At 38.8% G+C, this 22353-nt stretch overlaps 1 protein-coding gene across 1 annotated transcript in view; it reads left to right on the top strand.

The window, feature by feature from the left end:
* Window positions 1-22353, top strand: part of WARS2 (tryptophanyl tRNA synthetase 2, mitochondrial) — a 42834-nt gene that overhangs the window by 3990 nt on the left and 16491 nt on the right. Inside the window, exon 2 of the mRNA XM_058864212.1 lies at window positions 17929-18186. Coding sequence (XP_058720195.1) covers window positions 17929-18186 — 258 coding nt within the window. The remainder of the gene's footprint in view (window positions 1-17928; window positions 18187-22353) is intronic.

Genomic DNA, 22353 nt, shown 5'->3' on the forward strand with positions numbered 1-22353 from the left:
AAGCAGGTCTTGCAAAGATACCTCAACCACTCATTATTTTTAGAACTCAAAAGTTCCTTGAAAAATATTGAAAGGATTTGCGTAGGCTTATCTTTCCTGATGCACATGGTGACTCTTTTGACGCTGTTCAATATCACAACAGATGCCCTCCCCTGCTTTCATTCCTCCAGCAAGAAATCCAGTTTATCTTGCATAATAAAGAAATCTGCTCTGGATGAACATGGCTCATGTTATACTTCAATATTTACTCTAATGTGCATTTCTTTGCCACCTCTGAGTCACTTGTCAGGTCAAGATTACATACCAGGTGCTTTATCACCTCGTTGCTGTTGCCATGATGTCTTAAAGGAGTGATAGGTTTGAGAATGTGCTTACTTCCTGTTATTATGCAAATGTTCTCATAAAAAAGACAAACAAACCAAAACACAAAATTAGTGTTGGTTCACAGAATATTCTGAGTTAGAAGGGACCCACAAGGATCATCCAGTTCAACTCTGGGGTTAAGTAAAACTCCATGTGAGGATTGAATCCACAGCCCTGGTGTTACTAGCACCATGCTCTGACCAACTTTGTGTAACTTCAGATCACCCACCCTCAAGTAACAGCAGTAATTTAAGGTGTTCCTGTGGTTTTAAATTCGTGAGTCCAGTATGTTGTGGGATTTTGTCACTTTTCTCACTTTAATTGCCCTCTTATGTCTATCTGGAAAGAGTTGCACTGGAATTGAAGTAGTACTTACACTGTGTCTTCAAAAGAATTGAGGGGAAAAAATGGCTTCCTTATTTATGCTGTTCCCGTTGCCAGGCTGGACTCGGGAGTGGTTCAGCTACTATGGTAGACAGTTTGGAACTGATCATGCATTTGCTGCCTGCTGATGAGGAATATTCAGATTTCAAGCTGGAAAAGTGTTTGCCTTCAAGCTTGAGCAATGTGTCTACTGGCACCCTTATAGTTTTAATGTTTAAATGTCCAATAATGCAGTTGTCGTCACTAGAAGACATAATTTCTCTGGTTTCAGCTTTGTTTCACTGTAGTGCACAGTTCATCACTATGCTGGATTTACCATGCTGTGGAAAAGTTGCTCTGTACATTTTGTTGTATTTTTTCTGTTTCTACATATTTCTAGCACGCAAGTAAAATTTGTAGGCAAAATAAATGTGGTTAAGATGAAAATAACGTTTTGTTGGAGGGATTCACTATGTTTAGGGTAGTTTGACTTTTAAGAGTTTGTTTTCAAATTCCCTGATTTACTTTTCTTAAGTGCTCTCTAAGCCAGGGTTATAGAAAGTCATTTCATCAAGTCTATTTCTTTGATGAGACACTCTTAAAAATGGCAAGTACAGGTACACCAGGGAATTACTGATAAAATCATGAGAAATCCAACTATGGCGTAACCTGTGAGTAGGAAAATTTAATCTGAGGTGAGTCAGTCAGTTATTGGTCTATGTCCTGATGAAGCATAGATTAGGTTTAGTCCTTGCTGCAAAGGGGAAGTACAGTAATGGCAAGGTCTTGCTTTTAATGGTCTTACACATCACTAGATGGGTTTCCAGACAGCTGGAAGAATACATTTAGATGTTATTTGCCTTCAAGAAGTCAGGAGCCTTTGGCATAATCTTTCTTTTCTAGTTTCAAAGTAGTTATCACTATTACAATTACTGTGAGGATACTCTAATACCCGTATTGCTTTTCTTCCTGAGAATATCTTTTAAGGAAAGCAAGAACTTCTCATTTTGCTGCCTTTTGTCCCACCCTAGCCTTCCTCTTTGGTAGGAAAGCCTTGCCTGGCCTTCACATATGATCTTCACACAGTGGCTGTATTATTTTTGCTAAGCTGTACATCTTGATTTCCTACAACCTTCATCTCTTGTCAACTTTCACAGGAGTGGTGCATCAGAGAGTGGATTCTCTTTTAGCTTTATGTGGTACAGAACTGCATTTTACAGCCATAACGGTTAATGTTTTTTAGCACAAAATCCTTTCCTTTATGGTGCTAGAATTTATCTTTTTTGAAACTCAGGACATTGACTCTAGTGCATGCTGTTCAAGCCAAACAAGGAGAAAATTGGTTTGAGTCCCACTGTTCCAATGATTTTTTTTCTACCTTTTGGTGAGTGTTGCACAGAAAATATCTCTGGTGAATGTTTAGTCAGGATCACTGCAAGTACAGGATCTTCAAATCCAAAGAATTTTAGCAAGTACAGTGGTAATCTTAGCAGCTCATTGAGGAGTGTATCTGTTTCTTTACCTGAGTCAATATCTTAAAAAAAATACCACAGTATAGATCCCTGAATGTAGTTTCTCTGGTTTGCTTTACAGTTTGTAACCAAAGGTGGTGCTAAAATTAAAAGGCATTTACTGCATCTTCCCCTGCTGTGGCAGCCTAATGAGTCTCAAGGCCAGTTAGAATAATCTGGCATGCTTTGCTCTTAACAAATCCACATTTGCTGTAGTTTTCCTCTAGTTATCTTCTAGAGAATTGCAAAAGATGGGTTTTGTTCACTGAGTATTGATGCTAAGCAGACTACCTCCCAGACTGCTGCATTTTTCCTGTGTTTTGGTCTTCTGATACTTTGCTGGGCCTCTGTGTACCTCAGTGATTCTAGCCAGTACTGTCAGTACTTTAAGAGGAGATCTTCAGATTGCTTGGGTCTGGTGAAATTTGATTTACCTTTTTTGAGGAAGTGTTGTTCCTTCAGTATTCAGGCCACCTGATCACTCTATTGCTACTGTGCTAGTCATGTTAATAACTGGTCATGTTTCATATTTTTTAACAAAGATGGCTGTGAAGAAGGCAGGTAAAAACTGAAGGGTTGTTCTGGAGAAGACCATTAAAATGCTTTTTCCCAGATTGCAAATAAAATCTTCAAAATTTTTAGCTATAGTTACCATATGGGCTCCAGAGAGAGGAAGTAACTGAAATTACCAGACTCTAATCCTTAAGGATTTCAAAGATTGTAGTTAAAACTACAGTGGGAGAGGGAGCTCAATTTTCAGTATCATTCAGTTATGTTATGAATGAAATGCAAACAATTTAAAAGCATCCATGTTCCCATCTTGAATTTGTTGCTGTCATGTAGGGGTCACTTTGTTAACCATTAATGAAATGAGTCCCCAGGTGCATGTAACAAGTTGCACACATACACAGGTTACTGCAGCAGGTCAGCTTCAGAATGCCTGTCCAGACACTTATGTGCTGAAATTGATGGATGAACAGTCAGATTTTTAAGTGCTTGCCCTGGATTTATGATTGTAGCAGTCCCCTGTGTTGCATCTCTTTCTTCTAGAGAGCATGAAGGTTGGAAGCAGCAAAGTGCTTTTGACTGAGGAAAAAAGGCTGGAAATGCAAATACCTGTTAGGCAGCACGGACCCCAATGTTTTCTGGTGTCCAGTATGGGCTGGTTCAATATGTTGTCATGTCCAGGACCTTTAGGAGAGATACAAGTGATTTGAGAAATTCTTTCCAATTAATGTAGCCTCTATGTGGATTCATATGTACAAATTGGTGCCTTTTTTTTTTTTCCTCTTTTCCTGAATCTTAACATTTTTTACTATTGTTATTGGGCACAGGTACTGAAAGTTATTTAGTTACCCAGATCCTTATGAAATCAACTAGATTTAGCAACATATTCCAATCTTTGGATTAAACCCCTGGTGTCTTCTAGTCAGGTTGGAATGGAAGTTTTTCCTAATCAGTCATTTGTTTTTATTCTAATTACTAAATAGCTAAATAAATAAATAGGTAAATAATAACTAAATAATATATTTAATCCTTTAGGGAAACTGGCTTATCTTTCAGATAAAGCAGTGGAATAGTTCCTTATGCAAGAATGAAGTCATTAGCTTTTGTATCATTTTCAGAGCAGAAGGCAAGTTAATATACAGTGAAAATAAACATTTCTTGGGTTTTTACTAGATTTGAGAGATCTCAGGTTTCTACACAGATTTGTTAGACTTCCAGCTGTAGAGACTTCTTGTAATGTGCTTTGCTTAGTGCCTTGTCTGTAGTGGATTTTCACCACTGTTGTAGCTGTGCAGAGAGAGCCCCCACTGTAGACAAAAATGAAGGAGCTTTGAGGCGTGAATGGGTCCTATTCATTTCCATAATGGAATTCTAACAATAAAATCTGGCAAACATAGATTGTTTTAGTAGGAAACAGCCCTTTATTCTGGCATCTTGGCAGGGCTTGGGTAGAGTCCCACCATTCTTTCCCCCTCTGGCCCTTGCTTTCAGTGTCTTGACTGAGCCTGTTTTTTCTCTTGAGGGACTTCTGTTTTTATTAACGTGTTTTTGTACAGTGAGTTTAATGAATGATGCTACTCTGGGCATCGTGGATGTTGAAGTTTTGTGTGAATTTCTCCAGTGCATATGCTGAGCAAGCATTGTGAGTCAGTCTGTAGCAGATCACCTCTGTCTCTAGACAGCAGGCCGGGGTCCCATTTTAATGCTGGTTCATTGGCAGATAGAATTTCCATTTACTAATACAGCAAGTGCTATTCTAGACACTTAACAATTACTTTTTCCATGACACAAGCTGTGGTTTATGATGTGACTCTAGGGTTAGATGAACAAACATTTTGTGGAATTTACTCAAATTGCAGCAGGATCAGAAGTTGAAGTGAAGGAAAACCCCAAGTCAGTTAGTCACCTTAGATCATATATTTTTTTTGCTGTTTTTGTAATCAGTGAATTGAAATTGTTTTCCCTTTGATTATTTGAGCCCTTAACTAACAGTATCATTCTTGGAGTCCTCAACACACGCAAATACATAGCAGATTTTGTAATTTTCTGCTGTATCAGTCAAATCTATATATCCACTGGACGGGATTAAATATATTTTTGCCCCCTGAGATAGATATCAGCCTTGAGAGTACACTGAAGTTCTTGCTGCATGTGAGAGGAAATAGATACATATTGGTATATAAGTATACACACTGAAATAGACAATGAAATATATATACTTACTTTTTCATTTCCCTCACTCTTGTGCTGAAATGTGATGATTGCTACCAGAAATTAAATATTTGCTTTTACGTTCAGCTTCAAGTTCTTTGAATTATGCTAGGGCATACATCTGCTCCTTGGAGCTGGCCAAACAATGGAGTGGAGAAGTTGACCCAGTTGCTTCAGTGGTGTCTGCACAGTAACTGAATGAAGAATAAGTGTTGCGTGACGTTTAAAAACAGGATTTTCCTCAGTTCTCATGGTGTTGCATGTAGTTCATGTTATAAACTACTTCAAGGATGTTATCTTTGTAACAGGCAGGTAAAACCCTTCTATGCTTCATTTGTGTTTAGATGACACTTTCATAACTGTTCAGACTAGAAATTTCTTTTTGTTTAGACTATATGTATTGTTTATGGATAAGTGGTTTGGATCCTTACAGTACAGATTAGAAGGTGAATTAAATGTTTCTTACTGGTATTTCAAAGTGTGGTAAGCCCATCTCATTCACTTATGTAGGTGGATGTCAATATTTACATTCCTCTGCAGAAAGATCCTAGAATTAGATAGTGCTATATTTCTACTTTTGAAGCTCAGAGCTTCTGTAAGATTCTTCCAATTTCCAGAAGTATTCAGAGGCTGAAAGGAGATGAAATTCATGCGAATATGCATTCTTCATTCTGACAGATGGAATATGTGTTCTTCTGAATCCCATTATTGTTTTTGATCACATACACTCATTGGCAATCAATTACTGTATATTGGTCTGCATAGTGTATTCCTCAGAGTCTGGCTGACCTGTTAATCTCATTTCAAGGTTGTTGGACAGCCTTCAAAAAAAAAAAAAAAGTGAATTGCAAATGTCTTCACAACTTCCTAGTCTCACCATCATCTTTTCCTTTGGCCAGGGGCATAGTTCTGACTTTGAAATCTGTGTGTGATAGCTGTACCTCGGGAAAGATATAGCAGCGTTTCCATGTTAATAGAAGACTCCAGGCTTCCTGATGATTTCACCTAAGATTCACATAGCAGCTATTTTTGTCATTTGCTTTCACACTTGTGGATGCTCCCATATCCCTGTCCTTTGGCAGGGAGATTGCTAAATGGATTGTTTTGTCTTTGTCCGACAGTCGGGAGCCATTCTTTTCCAGGATTTTGCCTTAATCCTATGTCTCATGGGCATTCACTTTTCTGCTTACCAGCATTGCTTTTTACATGAAAAACAGCAAAAAAATATGGGGAGGTACAAACTTTTAACAACAGAACCACGTTATGCTATCCTTCATAAATATAATCTTTTTATAGCCACATCAAAGTTTCTTTCAAAGGTGGTCTTTGACTTCTTCTTGAATTGGGTTATCCATTTGCAAATATTTTTCTTGAAATCACATACTTGCCAAGATGTGGAAAGACTTTACTTAATAGGCATCCATAGGGTGCTTTCCGTTTGCATGGAAGAGCAAAACAGTTTCAAACATTTCAAAGCCTCTTTGTTGCTTATGTAAAGGGAATGAGGGGTCCAGCCCTCTGAATTCCTGACTGAATCTCATTTTGCATCTCTGCTGGCAACAAATTAGCCCATGTAATTTCTGCAGTCAAGTTCACATTCTGCTCCTCACACACTTCCACTGGAGTGTTTTGTTTGGTGTTTTTTTTACAATATCTACATTTTAGATCTTTGCAGAGTTAAATCAATGTCAGTGCTCTGACTCTTGTTCGTCAAGCATTAAGCCAGGTCACAACAGCCAGAGGTCCTGTCACTCCCTTCAGAGGGACATTTTCACAGCAGCATTGTAAATCTCCAGTATTGAGAATACTTGCCAGTACCCAAAGAAAATGGAATATTGTACATCTCAGGCATACTAAGAGTAAAAACACTTGGCTTTTTTTATGCTCATATACGCCATGGGGTGCATCCAAACTGAGAGTTGGTGATTTGCCTGGTATTCTGTGGGCCAGTTTGAATAATACAGGTAAGTTAGCAAGGAACATCTCTAGGACAAGCAAAGCAGTGACTGTCACACACAAACTAGGGAACTTTTCATTTGATATTTCTGGGCTCAAGCTGTCTGATAAGCAAGTCAGTTTGCTGTCACCATTTTCATCTCACTTGGCTATATCCTCTTGATCTGAGCACAAATGAACACTTGTGTTTGTCCCGCTCATCCATTGCTCATCTGTCATTTGTCCTTTCTGTGGAAATAGCCCAGCCTGCACTGATAACAGTTTAAATGTAGTCTGTGAGTATTGTCTTGCTCCAGGAAAGGTTTTTTAAATTCTCTAGAAGTCCCTTATACAAGTGTGATTATTATGTCTAAAATATTTAAATTCATATAATTCTCTCCAGCTGAGGACCACCAGCTGTAGTATTTTTTTCGTTCCTGTGTGCATCATTAGGGAATTTACTGGGATTTCCACATTCTAAGGCCTCTGAACATCCATCAGGTGGTTTTAAAACTTTTCTGTTCACCTGAGGTGAATTTCATGCTGTGACCACAAGGTGAAAGTTTTTTGAACAGCTGTGTTAATTTTGGACCCGTGTGAAACAAAGCCAGCTTTTCCTTGCTACAGGAAATTGCCAAATAAAATAATGGAGAGGAAATGAACTACTCTTTGAGTTTCTAGGACAATATTCTGAAGAAACATAGTAATTCCAAACAAAAAGTATTTTTTAAAAAACATCCCTCTAGATGTAAGTTGATATTCTTTGTTTATATCCCATAGGGCAATCTTAGTAGCAAGCTGACTCCTCACTTGGAGAAAATATATATAAAAAATACAATAAAATCTCTTTCAGCTAGAGGTCAGAGAAAGAGTAAAAGCAATCAGATGGTTTAAAGAGATTTGGATACTACTGTGATCAAAAACAAAACTTCTCTAATTTCTCTGTAATGGCAGTATTTAGTTATGGGGGCATTCTTTAGCCTTCAGTTTTGTTTTGCTTCATGATTGTTAAAGTTTTGGTACTTAGAATAATGTAACACGTTAAAATCACAGTAGCCTTTCATATATCAAATTGTCTATAATTTAGAAATATATTACACTTTTCACTGCATTTTGACAGTTCCACATATATCTTGTAGCAAAATAAATGCTAATTGTTTACTTGTTGCTATTACATTTACTCTGTTGAGCAATGTACATTTCTAAATGTGGGCATGTACCAGCTTACAAGTATTAAATGTTAACTTGTATTTCCCATCTTTCAGCAAGATGGAATGGTTTTTCAAAGCTTGTCAGTGTTCAGCTGCTATCAGTGAAAAGGCCTCAATTCTTAAATTTTTGTTGAATGCAGGTAGAAGGACTTTAATCTTGAAATGACACTAGATCTAATCTATCTAAATATAATTCTGATTCCTTTTCCATCCTCTTTCGTCATCTCACTTTTACTTTAAACACACCTATGTAAGATTACAGACTCAAAAGACTAGAACAGACCCTGTTTTGGGTGATCTGGTGCTTCCCCTGTCTTAAAAGAAAAATTAAGTGCCCTTACATACATCTATATATCGGTATATCTATATATCTATATATGGGGGGTTGGGTTTTTTTTAAATAAAATACCTCTCTAAGCACTCTTCTGAAATGCTGTCTTTTTCTTACTCATGGAAACTTTACATCTGATCTGAATCTTTCTTACTTCATCTTAAGATCATTGTTTAACACCTTTTACTTTCACAGTCTTCCTTCCACTGGACTAAAAACACTTTAGGCTTTCCTCTGTAATCTTTTTTGTTCAGGTCACTCATTGGACTTGGTTAAACTTCTATGGCTTCTTTCTACCACTCTTTTGAAGTACAGGACCTAAAACTATCCAACTTCTGTGGCTTGAGGCCATCCTCATCCTGAGTAAAACGAGTAAATTGTTTTCTGTCTCCTGGATTTTCATCCTTTTCACATATTCCTGTGCAATTTTTGGTGTAGTTCATAAATGTGGTGGTTTTGCAGCTACATGATACTGATTCATGCTCACCTTTTGAAATATTACAAACCCCAGACCCTGTTCTGTAGTTGTTGCCTGGACAGCTGTTCTCCTTCCTGTGTTTGTGTGGTTGAGTAGACTTTTCTGTATGAATCTGTGTACTTTTGCCTGGTAAATAGCATTCTGTTTTTTCAGACCATTTCTTGGCTTTGTCAAGATTATTTTGAGCCCTTATCATCCTTCCAACTTTGTTTTGTCTGCAGATTTAACGAATACTCCATTTCATCATCTAGATTAAACCATCATCTAGATCAAAACCCCAACCACTGTAAGCTGTCAATAAGTGCTGTTTTCAAGATTTTTTTTCTCTCCAGTTTCATCCCTGGCATACAATATTGTATTCGAGGTGCTATTCCTCTAGCTTGTTGGGAACTGAGATAGTATTTGAACTTAATGAAAATCAGGATATAACCTTTAATATTTCTTCTCCATTCTAGTATCTCTTGTGCTAGAGGCTATCAGAGTTTTTGAGAGGTGCTAGTTCTTGAGAAATACTGCTGTCTTCTGTTATTCCTGTAATTTCTTTGAAGTTTGTTATTTGGTCCTGTATTTTTCCAGGAAGTGAAGTTGAGCTGACTGATCCAGAGTAACTCCTTGAGGTGGCAGAGTGGAACCCAAGGTTCTCTGTAGGCTCTCTGGCCCAGTGCTTCCATGCCAGTGTGCTTTGAGGGGCTGCATATGGATCAGAAAGAAGCCAGACCTGGTGGGTGCTTTGAGGAGCTGTTTCCAGGAGGCACCTGTGCCTGAAAACTTCAGTTGTTGCTGGTTCAATCACACTGTTCAATGAAATAAACTACTTTTTATATGGATTTGTATCTTAGGGGTGTTCTTCACAGTGTAACAAAGGTTGTCCTGCTTCTCCCTCTCCTTTTCCCTGGTGCTACCTCTTCCAAGAAATGCTTGCAGTTCTGGAACTGTCAGATTTTCAGTTTTTGAGCATCAAGTGCATCATCTGATGGTTTTGGAAGCAGCGTGTACTGATCTGACCTTACCTTTCTGCCTTGCCTGTCTGGCCAGAATGTTCCTGCTGATAATTCAGGTTTAGCTCCTGCTGCAGATTCCTGTCAGTGAGGCACTAATTACTTTCCTTATGTGGTAATTCTTAAAAAATATTGTTATAAATTCTTAGCTGTTCACCTACCCTGGGTGAAACGGATTGGTAAGACCTGCAGTTAATGTGTGTGGTTAGACAGTTTGACTAAAGAAACTTTATTGTCCCAGCTTTGAAAAGGCAAGTCTCAAGGTTGCATGAGGCAGCATCTGAGACCATTAATTGCAGTTCTGTGCACACCTTTGAAACCCAGGAGATGCAAAAGTAGTGAGTGCTTCAGTGTGCATTGGACCTGCTCTGTAGCTGGATTATGGCTCAGCTTTGAACAGGAGCTCTAACATGCTGTCCTTCAAGCTGATGTGGAGAACATAAGGAGATGTAGGAGCACTGCACAAAAACCAAAACCCACCATGCTGTGTCCTTGCTAAGGAAGGCACTGTGGTTTAGGGTTAGATTGGTGACCGCTGTTGGCTGCATGCAGAGCCAGCGCTCGGTTCCTTCAGCAGCTCTGCACAAATGTCAGCACAGGTTCTTGTCCCAGGCCTCTGCAGAGAGCCAGAGCCAGCTCTCCTGAGGCAGGAGGCTGCCGGCTGCCTCCAGGTCCCTACCCAGAGCTTCTATCCCCTGTTCGCTCCATACGGGTGGGAAGGGTCCGTGGCTGCCTCAGGTCCAGAGGAACCTTGTGGTGTGTGGCGGCAGGACTGTGGCAGGCTGCTGTAGATAATGCTCGGCTCTGGCAGTGCAGCTGTCATTAGCACCCCGAGTGGCACGTGGGGCTCATAAAGCAAATGAGAGAATCCACTTGCGGGATGCAGCGAGCCACATGAAAGGAGCCATTTGCTGAGTCATCTCCAGCAAGGCAGCGTGAGAGGGCAGCCTAAGCCAGCCGCAGTTACGCTGACTTCTTCTGCTAGCCCTAGAGGGCAGAGTTAAATTTATAGGGTGGGGTTAGTATGTGCTGTAAATGTTCCTCCTTTAAATGTGTTTCTCATTTGAAATATAAATATTAAAGTCCTACTGAAGTTTGAGTGCATTTGACATTCAAGAAAGGGATACTAAGCAGTGCCGTTTAAATCTTAATTTAGTTCAGTTTCTGGGCAACGAGTTAATCTTTTCTCAGAAGCTATTTATCTGAAAACTTGCTCTGGTATAAATATGTTTCTTTCTAATTTAATGTTAGATCTTTAATCTCTCATTTTAAGAATTAAGCATGTTGAAATAGCATTTGTACCAGATGAATTTGACATATTGAATTATCAGATCAAAAGAAACATGTTTAAAAGTTTCTACAGCAAGTTTGCAGAGAAGTAATTGCATTAAAAACAATAAATGAAACAAAGTATGCAATACATACATTGCTCCTAAGTTTCCCTTTTCCTTCATTTTTTTTCCTTTCTGTAACAACATTAATACTTAAATTGTCCCAATTAGGCTTTAAAATTTATGCTTTAGCTAGTAAAATCTGACTTGTTTGGCTTCCCTTCGTTTTGCTGCTTAGTAACTGTCTCAGGACAGGTTTTGCTAAGCCAGTGTTAACAGACGAGCATATTATTTTAGCAACCAGAGCTTTGAAGTTGCAAAGTATTAATAAGGGAAATAAAAAAATTGTAGACAGATGCAAAAGATGCAGTAGTTGGTGACTTTTGTCAGTCAAAGAATTTCTTTTGTCTCTGAGGTTGGAACAAGTTTTTGGTTGTGTTGTTATGGTTTTATTATTCTTTCCGTTTTGATCCCTGTTGAGAGGATCTTCATGTTTGAAATTTCAAATTTTCCAATTTTTTTTTAATGCATGTCTGTGTTTGCTTATGCTGCTCTTTCTTCCCTTTGGCTTCCACGTTTTCTTTTCGTCTGGCAAATTTGAACTTGCTTCAGCTCAGGACAGCTGGGGCAAAATGAATCCCCACGAATAAAATTATAACAAGAAGAGCAAAGTCTGTGAATGATCCTTTGCTGTTTCCTGAGTCGTTCCAGTGTCATTAATCAGTGCTGGTGCTGTGGAGGCTTGTGGTGTGTTATGTCGCCAGCACAGCAGCTTCTCCGTCCCTTTCCCCCACCCCCTGCGTGCCTACACAGTGGGGAAAACTAGAGAGGGAAGCCATCAATCTTCCCTGTCCTACATGTCAGCAGTGATTCTCCTGTCGACTTCCTGCTCTCTCTGCCGTGCCCACCACCTGTGTTTAGAATTAGCTCTGATGCTGCAGATCTCACTTGGCTCTTCACCTGTTCTGCCCCGAGTAAATGGCTGTTAAAATAAAGCAGAGCAGCTAAATGCTATAGCATGTGAATAGTAACCACCGCTGTGGCTTGGGGGGTGATTTCTGTTGCAGCTGCTCTTGTAATACTGTCACAGTTTTCTGTAACATTGTGGGGTTTGGGTCTAAAATCTCTTGCTTTTGTTTCAGCTCAGGGTGAGTTTGTGAGTCAGTCTTCTTATTATTTAGAAATTAAAATATTTATAAGATATATTATAGATGGAGGCATAAGCCTATCTTTAGTTTGTTAGGCTGCTGGGATAGTCATGGGCAAAGTCCAAAGAAGCTGGTTAGTCCAAAGCTTTGTCCTTACCTTCAGTCACTCCAAGGATATAATTAGCAAAAGCCTCCTTGGAATTTGATTTTGAAGATATATCTGTCTCCCCATGACTGGATAGATTGAGAAGCTGACAGGCACCACCTCTGTACTTTTAGGGCAAGATTAATGTGATCATTTAATGGTTTGTTGTGTTAAACAATAGGTCTTAGTTGGACTCTAACCAGCCACAATTTTATGTATGCTTTTAAGTAATTTTATAACATGCCTATGCCAAAATAAAAGGAGAGAATGATCCTGAGAATTGTTTGTCTACTGGCAGCTTTCTCCTAGCTCCTTGGACGGGTGCTACGTTTCTCTGATTTTAAAACCTGAGAGAGATGAAAGCATAGACATATGTTACCTTATAACTGTAGCCTGTCTGCTACGGGCTTCAAGTGTGTGATGGCAATATTTATGTGGAGTTGTAAAGAGAGATTCTGAGAACTTAAGTCTTGTGAATGCTTTCACTTGATTTTATTTCTGTAACTCTTTGTAAAGGGGCAGCTGTTTTACGGCTGATTTTACTATGTATTTGAGATACAATTTTTTCTTGACTGTACCACACAAATATGTATATTCAACAGGTAAATAAATTCTAATGTTCAACAGTCACAGAATTCATAAAGCTAAACATGAAATATATAACCAAGATACCAAGAATTGGCTGTAATATGGGATGCTTGGATCTGCATGGATCTTTTCCTTTATCAGCTTTGGTGTGTCTTCCAGTTCTGACACAGCTATCTCATGAGAGGGAATGATTGTGGTTTTGACTGCTGAATTGAGGCCTTGACATTGGGAGCTCTTCTTCCGTACAGAGAAAAGCTCTGCTTTGATCCAAGAGAGCAGAATTGGACTTTTGGAAGCTGTCATCTTTCCAGTTTTGCATAGAAAATGGATATGGCCCTGCTGCAGAATGGCAGGACCAGACTTTAGCCATCCTCCTCTGGGATAAGGATGTAATGCTTATTCCTGATAATTTGAGAGCATTTTGATGTTGATATATTTTCAGTATAAGGAGTGGCAGTTGTTTATCTCATGACAAAAGGGAGGTTAGGTGAGAGAACCCCTAAATCTTAATGGCTTTGGGGCCAATCCTGATTCGGTAACACAACTGAGAAATGCACTATGATGTTTAGAATTGCCATGCAGAGATCTTTTAGAGAGAAAACAAATAGTAGATGCTAAGTCATCTGTCAGGTACTGCCAGGCGTGAGGATTAACGTGCAGCACTACTGATGTAGGTGCACACACCACACAGAGTTAAACATACGAACAGCAGGCTCACACTGTGCTTACTACAGATGTCTGAATGAGTGAGTGCCTGTGGGCTGGAGCTGCATGTCTTGTGGCTTTCACTCTGCTCCATTGGGAAGTCTTCACTCCTTTTGTTTTTATCCTTTTCCAGCTCCAGTACTTTGGAGCACACAGCTCCCATCCCCTGACCTAACAGCTCCATTGAAGTGCATTCCAGCCCCATGATTTCATGGTACCAGGCAGAAGTCCCCTGCCACGCTGCTATGCTGCCCGCTGCTTCTCACGGAGTGAACAAACAGGGAACATAAACTCTCTCCAAAGGAGCAATGTTCTCTGTATATTTTTAGTGCAAGAAATCCAAGATTCATTTGAGGGTGTTTTGTGTGGGCTTTTTTCAATATAGACTTCTGCTAACACAATGGAATATTTCATGCCACCCTGTTTGCTGTAACTTCTCGTGCTTTATGTTGTTAAATGGAATCAAAGGAGTTAAAGATGAAAGACTTCTAGTCAACTGGTCCCTCAGCTGGGAGCCAGTATGGGTTTGTTCTTTGTAATGGATTTGCTAATGCTTTACTCAGGTTCAGCCTAGCTCAGTTTTCATTATTGGATTTACTTATTTCTGTGAATTCTCTACTTCAGGTTAAGTAATTGCTGAGCTTAGACTGAATATAATACTGCTACTGTTTGTTTCTAACGTTTCACTTGCTATTTATTGCCCTTATACTCAACAAACCTTTTGTAAGTATTTGTTTACCATTTGAACATACAAAGCACCATTAAAGATGTCATGCTTGCCTTCACAGGTATTCTCTTTAATGGATAGAAAACTTGGTTCTTTCTTTATATGAAACTATGTCCATTTGACATTGTACATTGTGTGTTTTCTTTTCAACGTGTAGTGTGTCACCAGATGCTAACTTACGTAGTATTACAACAAACCTACCTTCATTAGCTCATTGTTAGCCTTTGAATATTTGGATTTAGTACAGTATTTGAACATGCAGTTTATGCTGAGACACTGATGTCTTGTATTTTCTTGGTGAAAGACCTTCTCAAACTGCCTGTTTAAATGTCACTATTGCATTTTTATGTATTGAGTGTATTATATTCACGTTAGGGGACACAATTTTGCCAATACATCCAATATGTTCATAGTAAAATTATATACAGACTGGACAGTGATTCAAGAAGTTGAAAAGGCAGATAATGAACATGTTATGGGAAACATGGGAAGCAAGGACTGCAGCTGCAAGGGATCAGAGTCTGCGCGACTTGGGGACCAGCAAAGTTTCTAGACAGACCTGTTCTCCACAGGCTCAGGGTGTCAGCACTTTTTGGATCAAGGTATGAGCTGACCTGTGCTAACTGCACAGAAATTCCTATGCCTTGGTATAACACACAGTTATCCCAGAGCTGCTCCTGCACTGAAGTAGCACCAGCTTCAGGGTCCCAGGGAAAAGTAACATCAGGAGACATGTCAGGTGATGCTGTCTTTTACTAGACTGAAGTTGAAAGATGTGCAAGTTTCTGCACTATGCTTTAACTTGGTCATCCTAACATACTTTAATTGATGTGGGTCCTTAGTGCATTTTTGGCACATGATAAAATTTCTTAGCTTTTATAACTGTGCAGGTAGAAAACAAATTTTATATAAAGCCACTGGAGTTAAGGCAGTAATAGCTTAATTAGAAATTAGTTTGAAGTATGGTGTGTGAAGAGTGTTGTTAAACAGGCATTTAAATGGGTATCAGAAAGCAAGCCCATATACCACCAAGTACTGTGGGGAGAAGTAATGGGAAGGAGCATCAGGGTTTGAGCTTAGTGAGGGGAGACATGGACATGAAAAAGGGTTATGTGCTCTGATAAACTGTTGTGGGATCCCAGAAGGGGTAGAACACCATGTTAGTGGTCAACTATTTCCTTCCTGACTTTTTATTGTCTTGGTTAAGAAACATAGGAAGCAAAAGACAAATGTTATGCCTGTTAAGTACCTGTTGCATTGCCTAGCAGCTGCTCTAGGCCTGTAGTAATAGAAGTACAGCTCTGAAGTCCAGCAAATCCCAGGTTTCTATATGACTTCATCTAATTTCTACACATTGGAATGTTGAATGCCTCCTTCTGTAGGAGAGCACCTGGCCCTTCTCGTTGTTAACAGGAATCTGGCTGTGGTTCTGGGCCAGGTAGTGGGAGGTGAGTGGATTCTGTGAGTGGTGAGAAATGCTCTGATGTAGGTTCCTAGGAAAACAAGGAATCAAATGCCAAGTGAGAGACTGAGTATCGTAACTCCATTTTTGTGTAATGAAGAAAAGGGGCACATGGGTGGTAAAAGACTGGAACTCAAGGACTGGAGGCCAAAAGTGCTGTTGGAAGAAATGGTGTGCTATTCGTTGCTTCAAGCACCTTGAAGCTCCTGTGCTGGATATTCTCCAAGAGCACTTAGAAACTGACTCAAGAGTACACTAGAAGTCAAGAAGATATTTGGGATGGGTTGAAGGGGTTGCCATCAAGACTTAAATGTGTAGGCATTTATGTGAGGAGGAGAAATTAGCATGGCAGCTAGCCCAAAGCTTCTCTCGTCTGTCAGCACAAACACTTAAACATTGGGTACGAAAATTGTCTTGATCTGAAACACAAGTTTACTTTAAAGAAAAGAGAATTTTTCAGCAAATTTAGAAAGAAATAGTCTAGGCCTTTATGACCTATAGATCATATTTAAAAGTAAAAAAAGTCCTATTCCATTTGGAAACACTTTCTCATTAATTTTTCTCAAGTCTGAGTCAAAATTAACTGAGTCAATTTGAAGTCCTTTTTTTAATAGTTAAAAGTAATGGTACTTGGCTTTGACTTTTACTACCATTTTGTGTGGTTTAATAGTTGTATGACTTTTTTTTCCCCCACACACATTTGTAAGAGATTCACAGAAAAGAAAACAGACTACATCAGTAAATAAATTCTTCCTGCTAAGTTATAGATGTTGCTCATAAAAGTTAGCAGGAAAAAAATCATGCAGCCACAGGCATAATGAAGTTGATGATCCTGCCACACAGCTGAGTCTGAGTATTTGTATTGTACAGCTTGCTGTGGGGGGCGGGGGGAACCCTAATTTATAAGTTGAGCGGTCTTGCATGCTCTTACAACTTGGCATGTAACAAGCATTTTCACATAAAACATTGCTGAGTTACTTCTGAATATGGTGGAATTCTTTGGGAAGGGCAGGGAGGTAATTGATCATATGCTGACAGCTCGGGACTCTGAGAAAATGGTCAGATGGAGGGCTGGGATGCAGGAAAACAAACTTTCTAAGATGGTAACTGTCACTTAGCCAAGCTATACATGCTTCAAGCTTTTTAATCTTTGCTCACAACCTCAGCTTCTTAGTCTTTTCTTGTTTTTGTTGTTTCTCTGTGAACACTTTTCCAGTGTTGACATTTTACTGCTCCTGATGCATGGACAGTATTCCAGGTGTGATCTTGAGCTATATCCATATTTCTTTGTAGATCTCTTTTAGAAATTCTATTGCTGCCAAAATAAGGAGTTTCAGAACTTTGATGGTCCCTTTCATTATTCTTTGACCTTTGGGTCAAGAAGTAGTTTTCTTTCAGGAACTGCTCAAAATGTTCTTTGCAGCTAGAAAAATAAGACTTCAATGTTCATGAGACTTAAGATAGCAATCTACTGGGACATTGCATGAGTTTACTGCAAAGATGTTTGAGTTTCTCTACACTGTGACCTTAAGTTTCTATATCAGAGTGGATATAGAAACTGAAATGTGGGTTTAGAAACTAAAGAGAAACATACAGCTTTGGTGCAAAAGAAGATGAAGGAATCTACCAATTGGTTTCTGAGACCGTTTGCCAATCTTGTTTACGGCTGTATTTTTTTGCATATGCAGTCTGACAGCTTTAAATTGTGGTAGTTGTCAGTCTCTCTGCTATAAGATATTTTAACTGACTTACTGCAATTATCAGTTCTGAGGTAATTTATATATTAATACACTGACAGGAGGGGAGAAGAGACAGGCATAAATGAAGCTTTATAAATGACTATAAAATATAAAAGAATCTGGGGGGAAAAAAAAAAAAAAAGTGTGTGTTAATTTTGCCAATGCTTTGTCATAGAACATGGCAGTGGATCGGATTTTCTCTGGTATCCAGCCAACTGGGACTCCTCATCTGGGAAACTACCTTGGAGCCATTCAGAACTGGGTGAATCTGCAGGAAAAGTGCAGCTCAGTGCTCTATAGCATTATGGACATGCACTCTCTCACCATGCCCAAGGAGCCAGCTGTTCTGCGCCAGAACATCCTGGACACCACTGCTGCCATCCTTGCCTGTGGGATTGACCCAAAGAAGTGTTTCCTGTTTAGGCAGTCACTGGTGAGTGCTCCTGTTGTGTTGGATTTGTTTCTGATTAAGTGGCTTTCCACACATCTTAATGAATGAGTGTAGCATTGCTGAACTCCTTTATCATGTTTGTGTTGGTGGTCCTAGAAGATGTTAGCAGTGTCAAATTTTAAACTTATGCCTTGCTTTTGAAATTTTTTGAAATTTGTTTTGAAATTTTGAAGGCTGCAACTATGACTGAGAAGCCCATTTAGGGATAAGTACACTGTAAATTTCTTAAGCAGAGCTAGGAGTTTATGCAGGTTATAAGTAAAATACTTCAAAGACCTGTTAGAAGACCGCTTTGTAAGTCTTACTTTAGTCACAAAACGTCAACCAATAAATGCATAAACGTGGCCTGTGTAACCATAATCTATGCTTTTGTATCAGCTTTTTCCACTTTTTCTGCCAGCTGCACTGTAATCACAAAGTAACAGGTGATTAACATAGTAAGTTTTGTATCGGTTCCATTGTGTTCATCAGGGGGTTACATCTTCTCTGGGGCTTATTTTCCCTTCTTTGCTATAACCTCCTTTTCATGTGCATGCATTTCCATCTGATCTGGTAATTCGTATGTAAACCATGTGCTTCTCTTGACTACCCTGAGGGGGTACTGGGCTTGCCTTCCCACCTGGCATATAGATATCACATGTTATATTTATCTGGAACACAACTTCGTTTCTTGACTCTAAACTGGCAAACTTCTGTAATTTCCACAGACACAGGTGTGTCATAGCTTCTGCTCTTGTGAGGACACCCATAAGTGGATGTCCACATTGCAACAGAACTGCAAAGGTGATGTGCACACAGGATCTGAATTTTATCTGTGCAAGCCAAAATTGTGTTGCATTTTCCCTTTCAACACAATTCTTTACAGGCAGAGTTTCCTGGGGTTGTTAAACTGCAAATGGCAATCATAGCTCTATATCCCTGGTGAATAATGAATTGATGAAGACAGATATACTTCCTGCTTCACTTTTCCTCCGTGTTAAAAAACCAGTCTAAATAGATGAGCTCAGAATTCTAGTGGAAATATATTTAAATAAATTCACCCCATTTTTTTTCAAATCTGTTTATCATTTTAAATATGTTACCAGCTTGGGTTTTAATTCTCCTTTTCTCTGACTTGTCAGCCTCCAAATGGTGAAGTCATTAGCTGGAATAATTGCAAAGTGAGTTACAAGCCAATGATGCAGTAAAAACCCGTCTAGAGGGTTTTTTTTCTTGTTTTCAAGCAACTGAACAATTTAATTAGTTACAACAGAGGATCAGTGACTAGATACACAGAGAGGACTCTTCAGCACGAAGGATAAATGCTTTGCAAGTTATGGTTACAGAGGAATAAAGATACAGAGGAATGAAGATTTATAAAACTGCAAGTGATACGGAGAAATTGCTTTATCCACTGAAGAATGTAAACTGACAAATATCAAAACAAGTTAACACCTGGAAGATTCAACACAAGCATAACAATGCTGCATTTAAAAAAATCCACAACTGGGCTACAAAACCCCTTGACACAGGATACAGTGCATGCTGAAATTTATACAAATTCAGAAAGGGACTCAACAAATTAATCTGAAAAATTGCTTTGGGACTGTTGCATATCTGAGCAGCCACCTCTACAGGAAGTGGTGAAACCACAGATGGGAGAGTATCCATGCTTTTCTGCACTTACATTCTTTTTTTCATTGGTTGCTGTCAGAGATGGATATTTGATCTGGTCCAATGTTGTTTTTCTTATGTTTCTGCTGGTCTAAAAGCTAAACTAGTGCTGTTCCAGGTCTTGCTAAAACCAACACTCAGGCTTCCCTTGAAGCCAGCAGATATCAGTGAGGATCTTACATTGCATTCAGCCACAGAAAGTATGTTATATCTTTCACAATATAATGCAGAGATGAAATCTTGAACTCCTAAAGAAAAAGTTCAGGACTTTTTCAGACTCAGGAAATGATGGCTTTGTGTGTGGTGCTTCTACAGTACCAATACAGTCAAAAACAAATGAAAACCTAAGATAACTAAATTTGAACATCTTCAGCTTTATCAAACAAAAACTTCCACCAAATACATTCTGATTTTCCTTATGGTGGTTAGGCTGGCCTCAATTAAATGGCCTGCCTTTTTACCTTAACTTTTCTGTATCCTATCTGTCCAGATCTAATGTCATCATTTTTATTAAATCTGAACCATTAGATTAAATGTTTGAGCTGTGTCTGATGTCTTGAATGTTATTCTTACCAATACTTACCACACAACTATCCACGCAACTTTCAGAAGTGGCTGATTATAGGATATTTTTGAAAGCTCATTGTCGCCCTGCAGTCAGAAGAACTATCACAGTTGTGTGTGAATGTAGATTGTTTCAGCACTGATTCAGGCTGAAGGGGTTTGTCAGCTTCCCCAAACCTAGTCTGTACAAGCTGTATGAAGTGGTCAGGTATACCCAGAGATGCACTATGATCTGTTACATTTACATAGGCAGCACCAGATGTTTCTCTGGAAGCAATTAAAAGGAGTATCTGCGTGTAGCTCTTGATGTGAGGAAAGGAGACAGGAACCTTGCTAATGTGATTATTGTTTTAGTATGATAATGAAATAGTACATTATGGAATGTCATAATACCAAGATGATTGTTCCTTAAAATGAAGGTGTAAGATGGATTGCAGCTATTGCTAATCAAGAAAGTTTATTGCTTGATTTTGCTTGGAAATTTCTCAGATTTCAAAAAAAAAAAAAAAAAGGGGGAGCTGGCCTCCTTTTCAGCCACTGTAGCAGTCTCCAAGGGTGGTCTAGAAATGCCCCACTTTTGTATACAAACATTTGCCTGAGGTGTAAAGCAAAGTGACCAAAACTGATTGTTTACTGAAATAGGGTGTGTACTTCCAGAGGTCAGCAGGAAAGCAGAGAAAATCCAGCCACAAATAAAGAACTGGATTAGGTATTTAGTTATGGACAGAATAAGTTTTTTCAATAGCAGATGAAACTACTAAATGAGAGAATTCTCAGTAGCTTAGCGTGCTGTAAAAATTATTGTTTTATTTTGAGCTCTTTCTAGAAAATTACCAAATCTGTAGATCACAGAAATGTTTCTTTAATTACTCCTGAATGACATTTCTATTCATTTTTTTAAACAAACATCACACAACAAAAATGCTGTTTATGAACTTCTAGTTTTAATCACTAAAACCCAGCACAACTAATGACTTTTTCTGTACCCTGGTTCTGTAGCAGTAAGGCAGAATGAAATTCTTGCACTACAGAAGTATGGTAGTAATGGTAAGCCCCACTAAGGGAACTGCTCATGTAGTCATTCATGTAAATGCTATTGTGTCCTCTGACTTTCTCTGGATTACACTGGGCAAGAGTGGTCTAGAATTGCTGAAAAAGGGTTTATTTTTGTTGTGGGTTTTTTTTTTTTTGTGTGTTTTTGTTCTTTGTTTGTTTGTTTGGCTTACTCTTTCTGTATTTTGCTGCTTGTGTTGCTTCTCTGGAATATGTTTGCCATATGTGAAAAAAAATAACGCTACTTGATTTCTCAAAAGGCCTGTGCCTTTTGGTAAGGGTTTCACTTATTTTGCTTTCTTAGGCTTTTTTTCAAACCTCTAATCCAGAGATATCTGAAATACCTGCCTTCAGAGTTTTCACACACTTTATCATCCTTTTCAATACAAGCAAGTGACAAAAGCCTGAATAATATGAATCACAGACTGACTGCTGGGAGAAACTGTGGTGAGAACAGATACCTCTCATGCTTATACTAGATCCAAAAGGTGATGTTGTGATAAGGATACAGGTGAAGTTGACTTGGAATTCCAGAACAGATTTCAGTGATGTCCCCACCTTTCAACTAAAATTAAATAAAAGTGACAGAAATTTTGCATAGGCATTTTTTTATCGTATTGTTTAGAAAGCATATGGCCTATGTTCTTATGTACTGGATATATAGCTAAATTACTTATAAATGGAAAGTGCTAGTTGGATGAAAATTCGTTTTGTATGCGTCAGAATTTACCATTTATAGATTATATTGTTTTAAAACATGTACAAGCAGTAAGTTAATGGCTGGCTGTATATTTGGTCTTAATTCATTGCAGTTCAACAAATACCTCCCACACTTACACTGCCATATAAAAACTTGAATTCCAGCCTGGGGAAGTAGTG

The sequence above is a fragment of the Poecile atricapillus genome, chromosome 1, assembly GCF_030490865.1.
Source record: "Poecile atricapillus isolate bPoeAtr1 chromosome 1, bPoeAtr1.hap1, whole genome shotgun sequence".
Lineage (NCBI taxonomy): Eukaryota > Metazoa > Chordata > Aves > Passeriformes > Paridae > Poecile > Poecile atricapillus.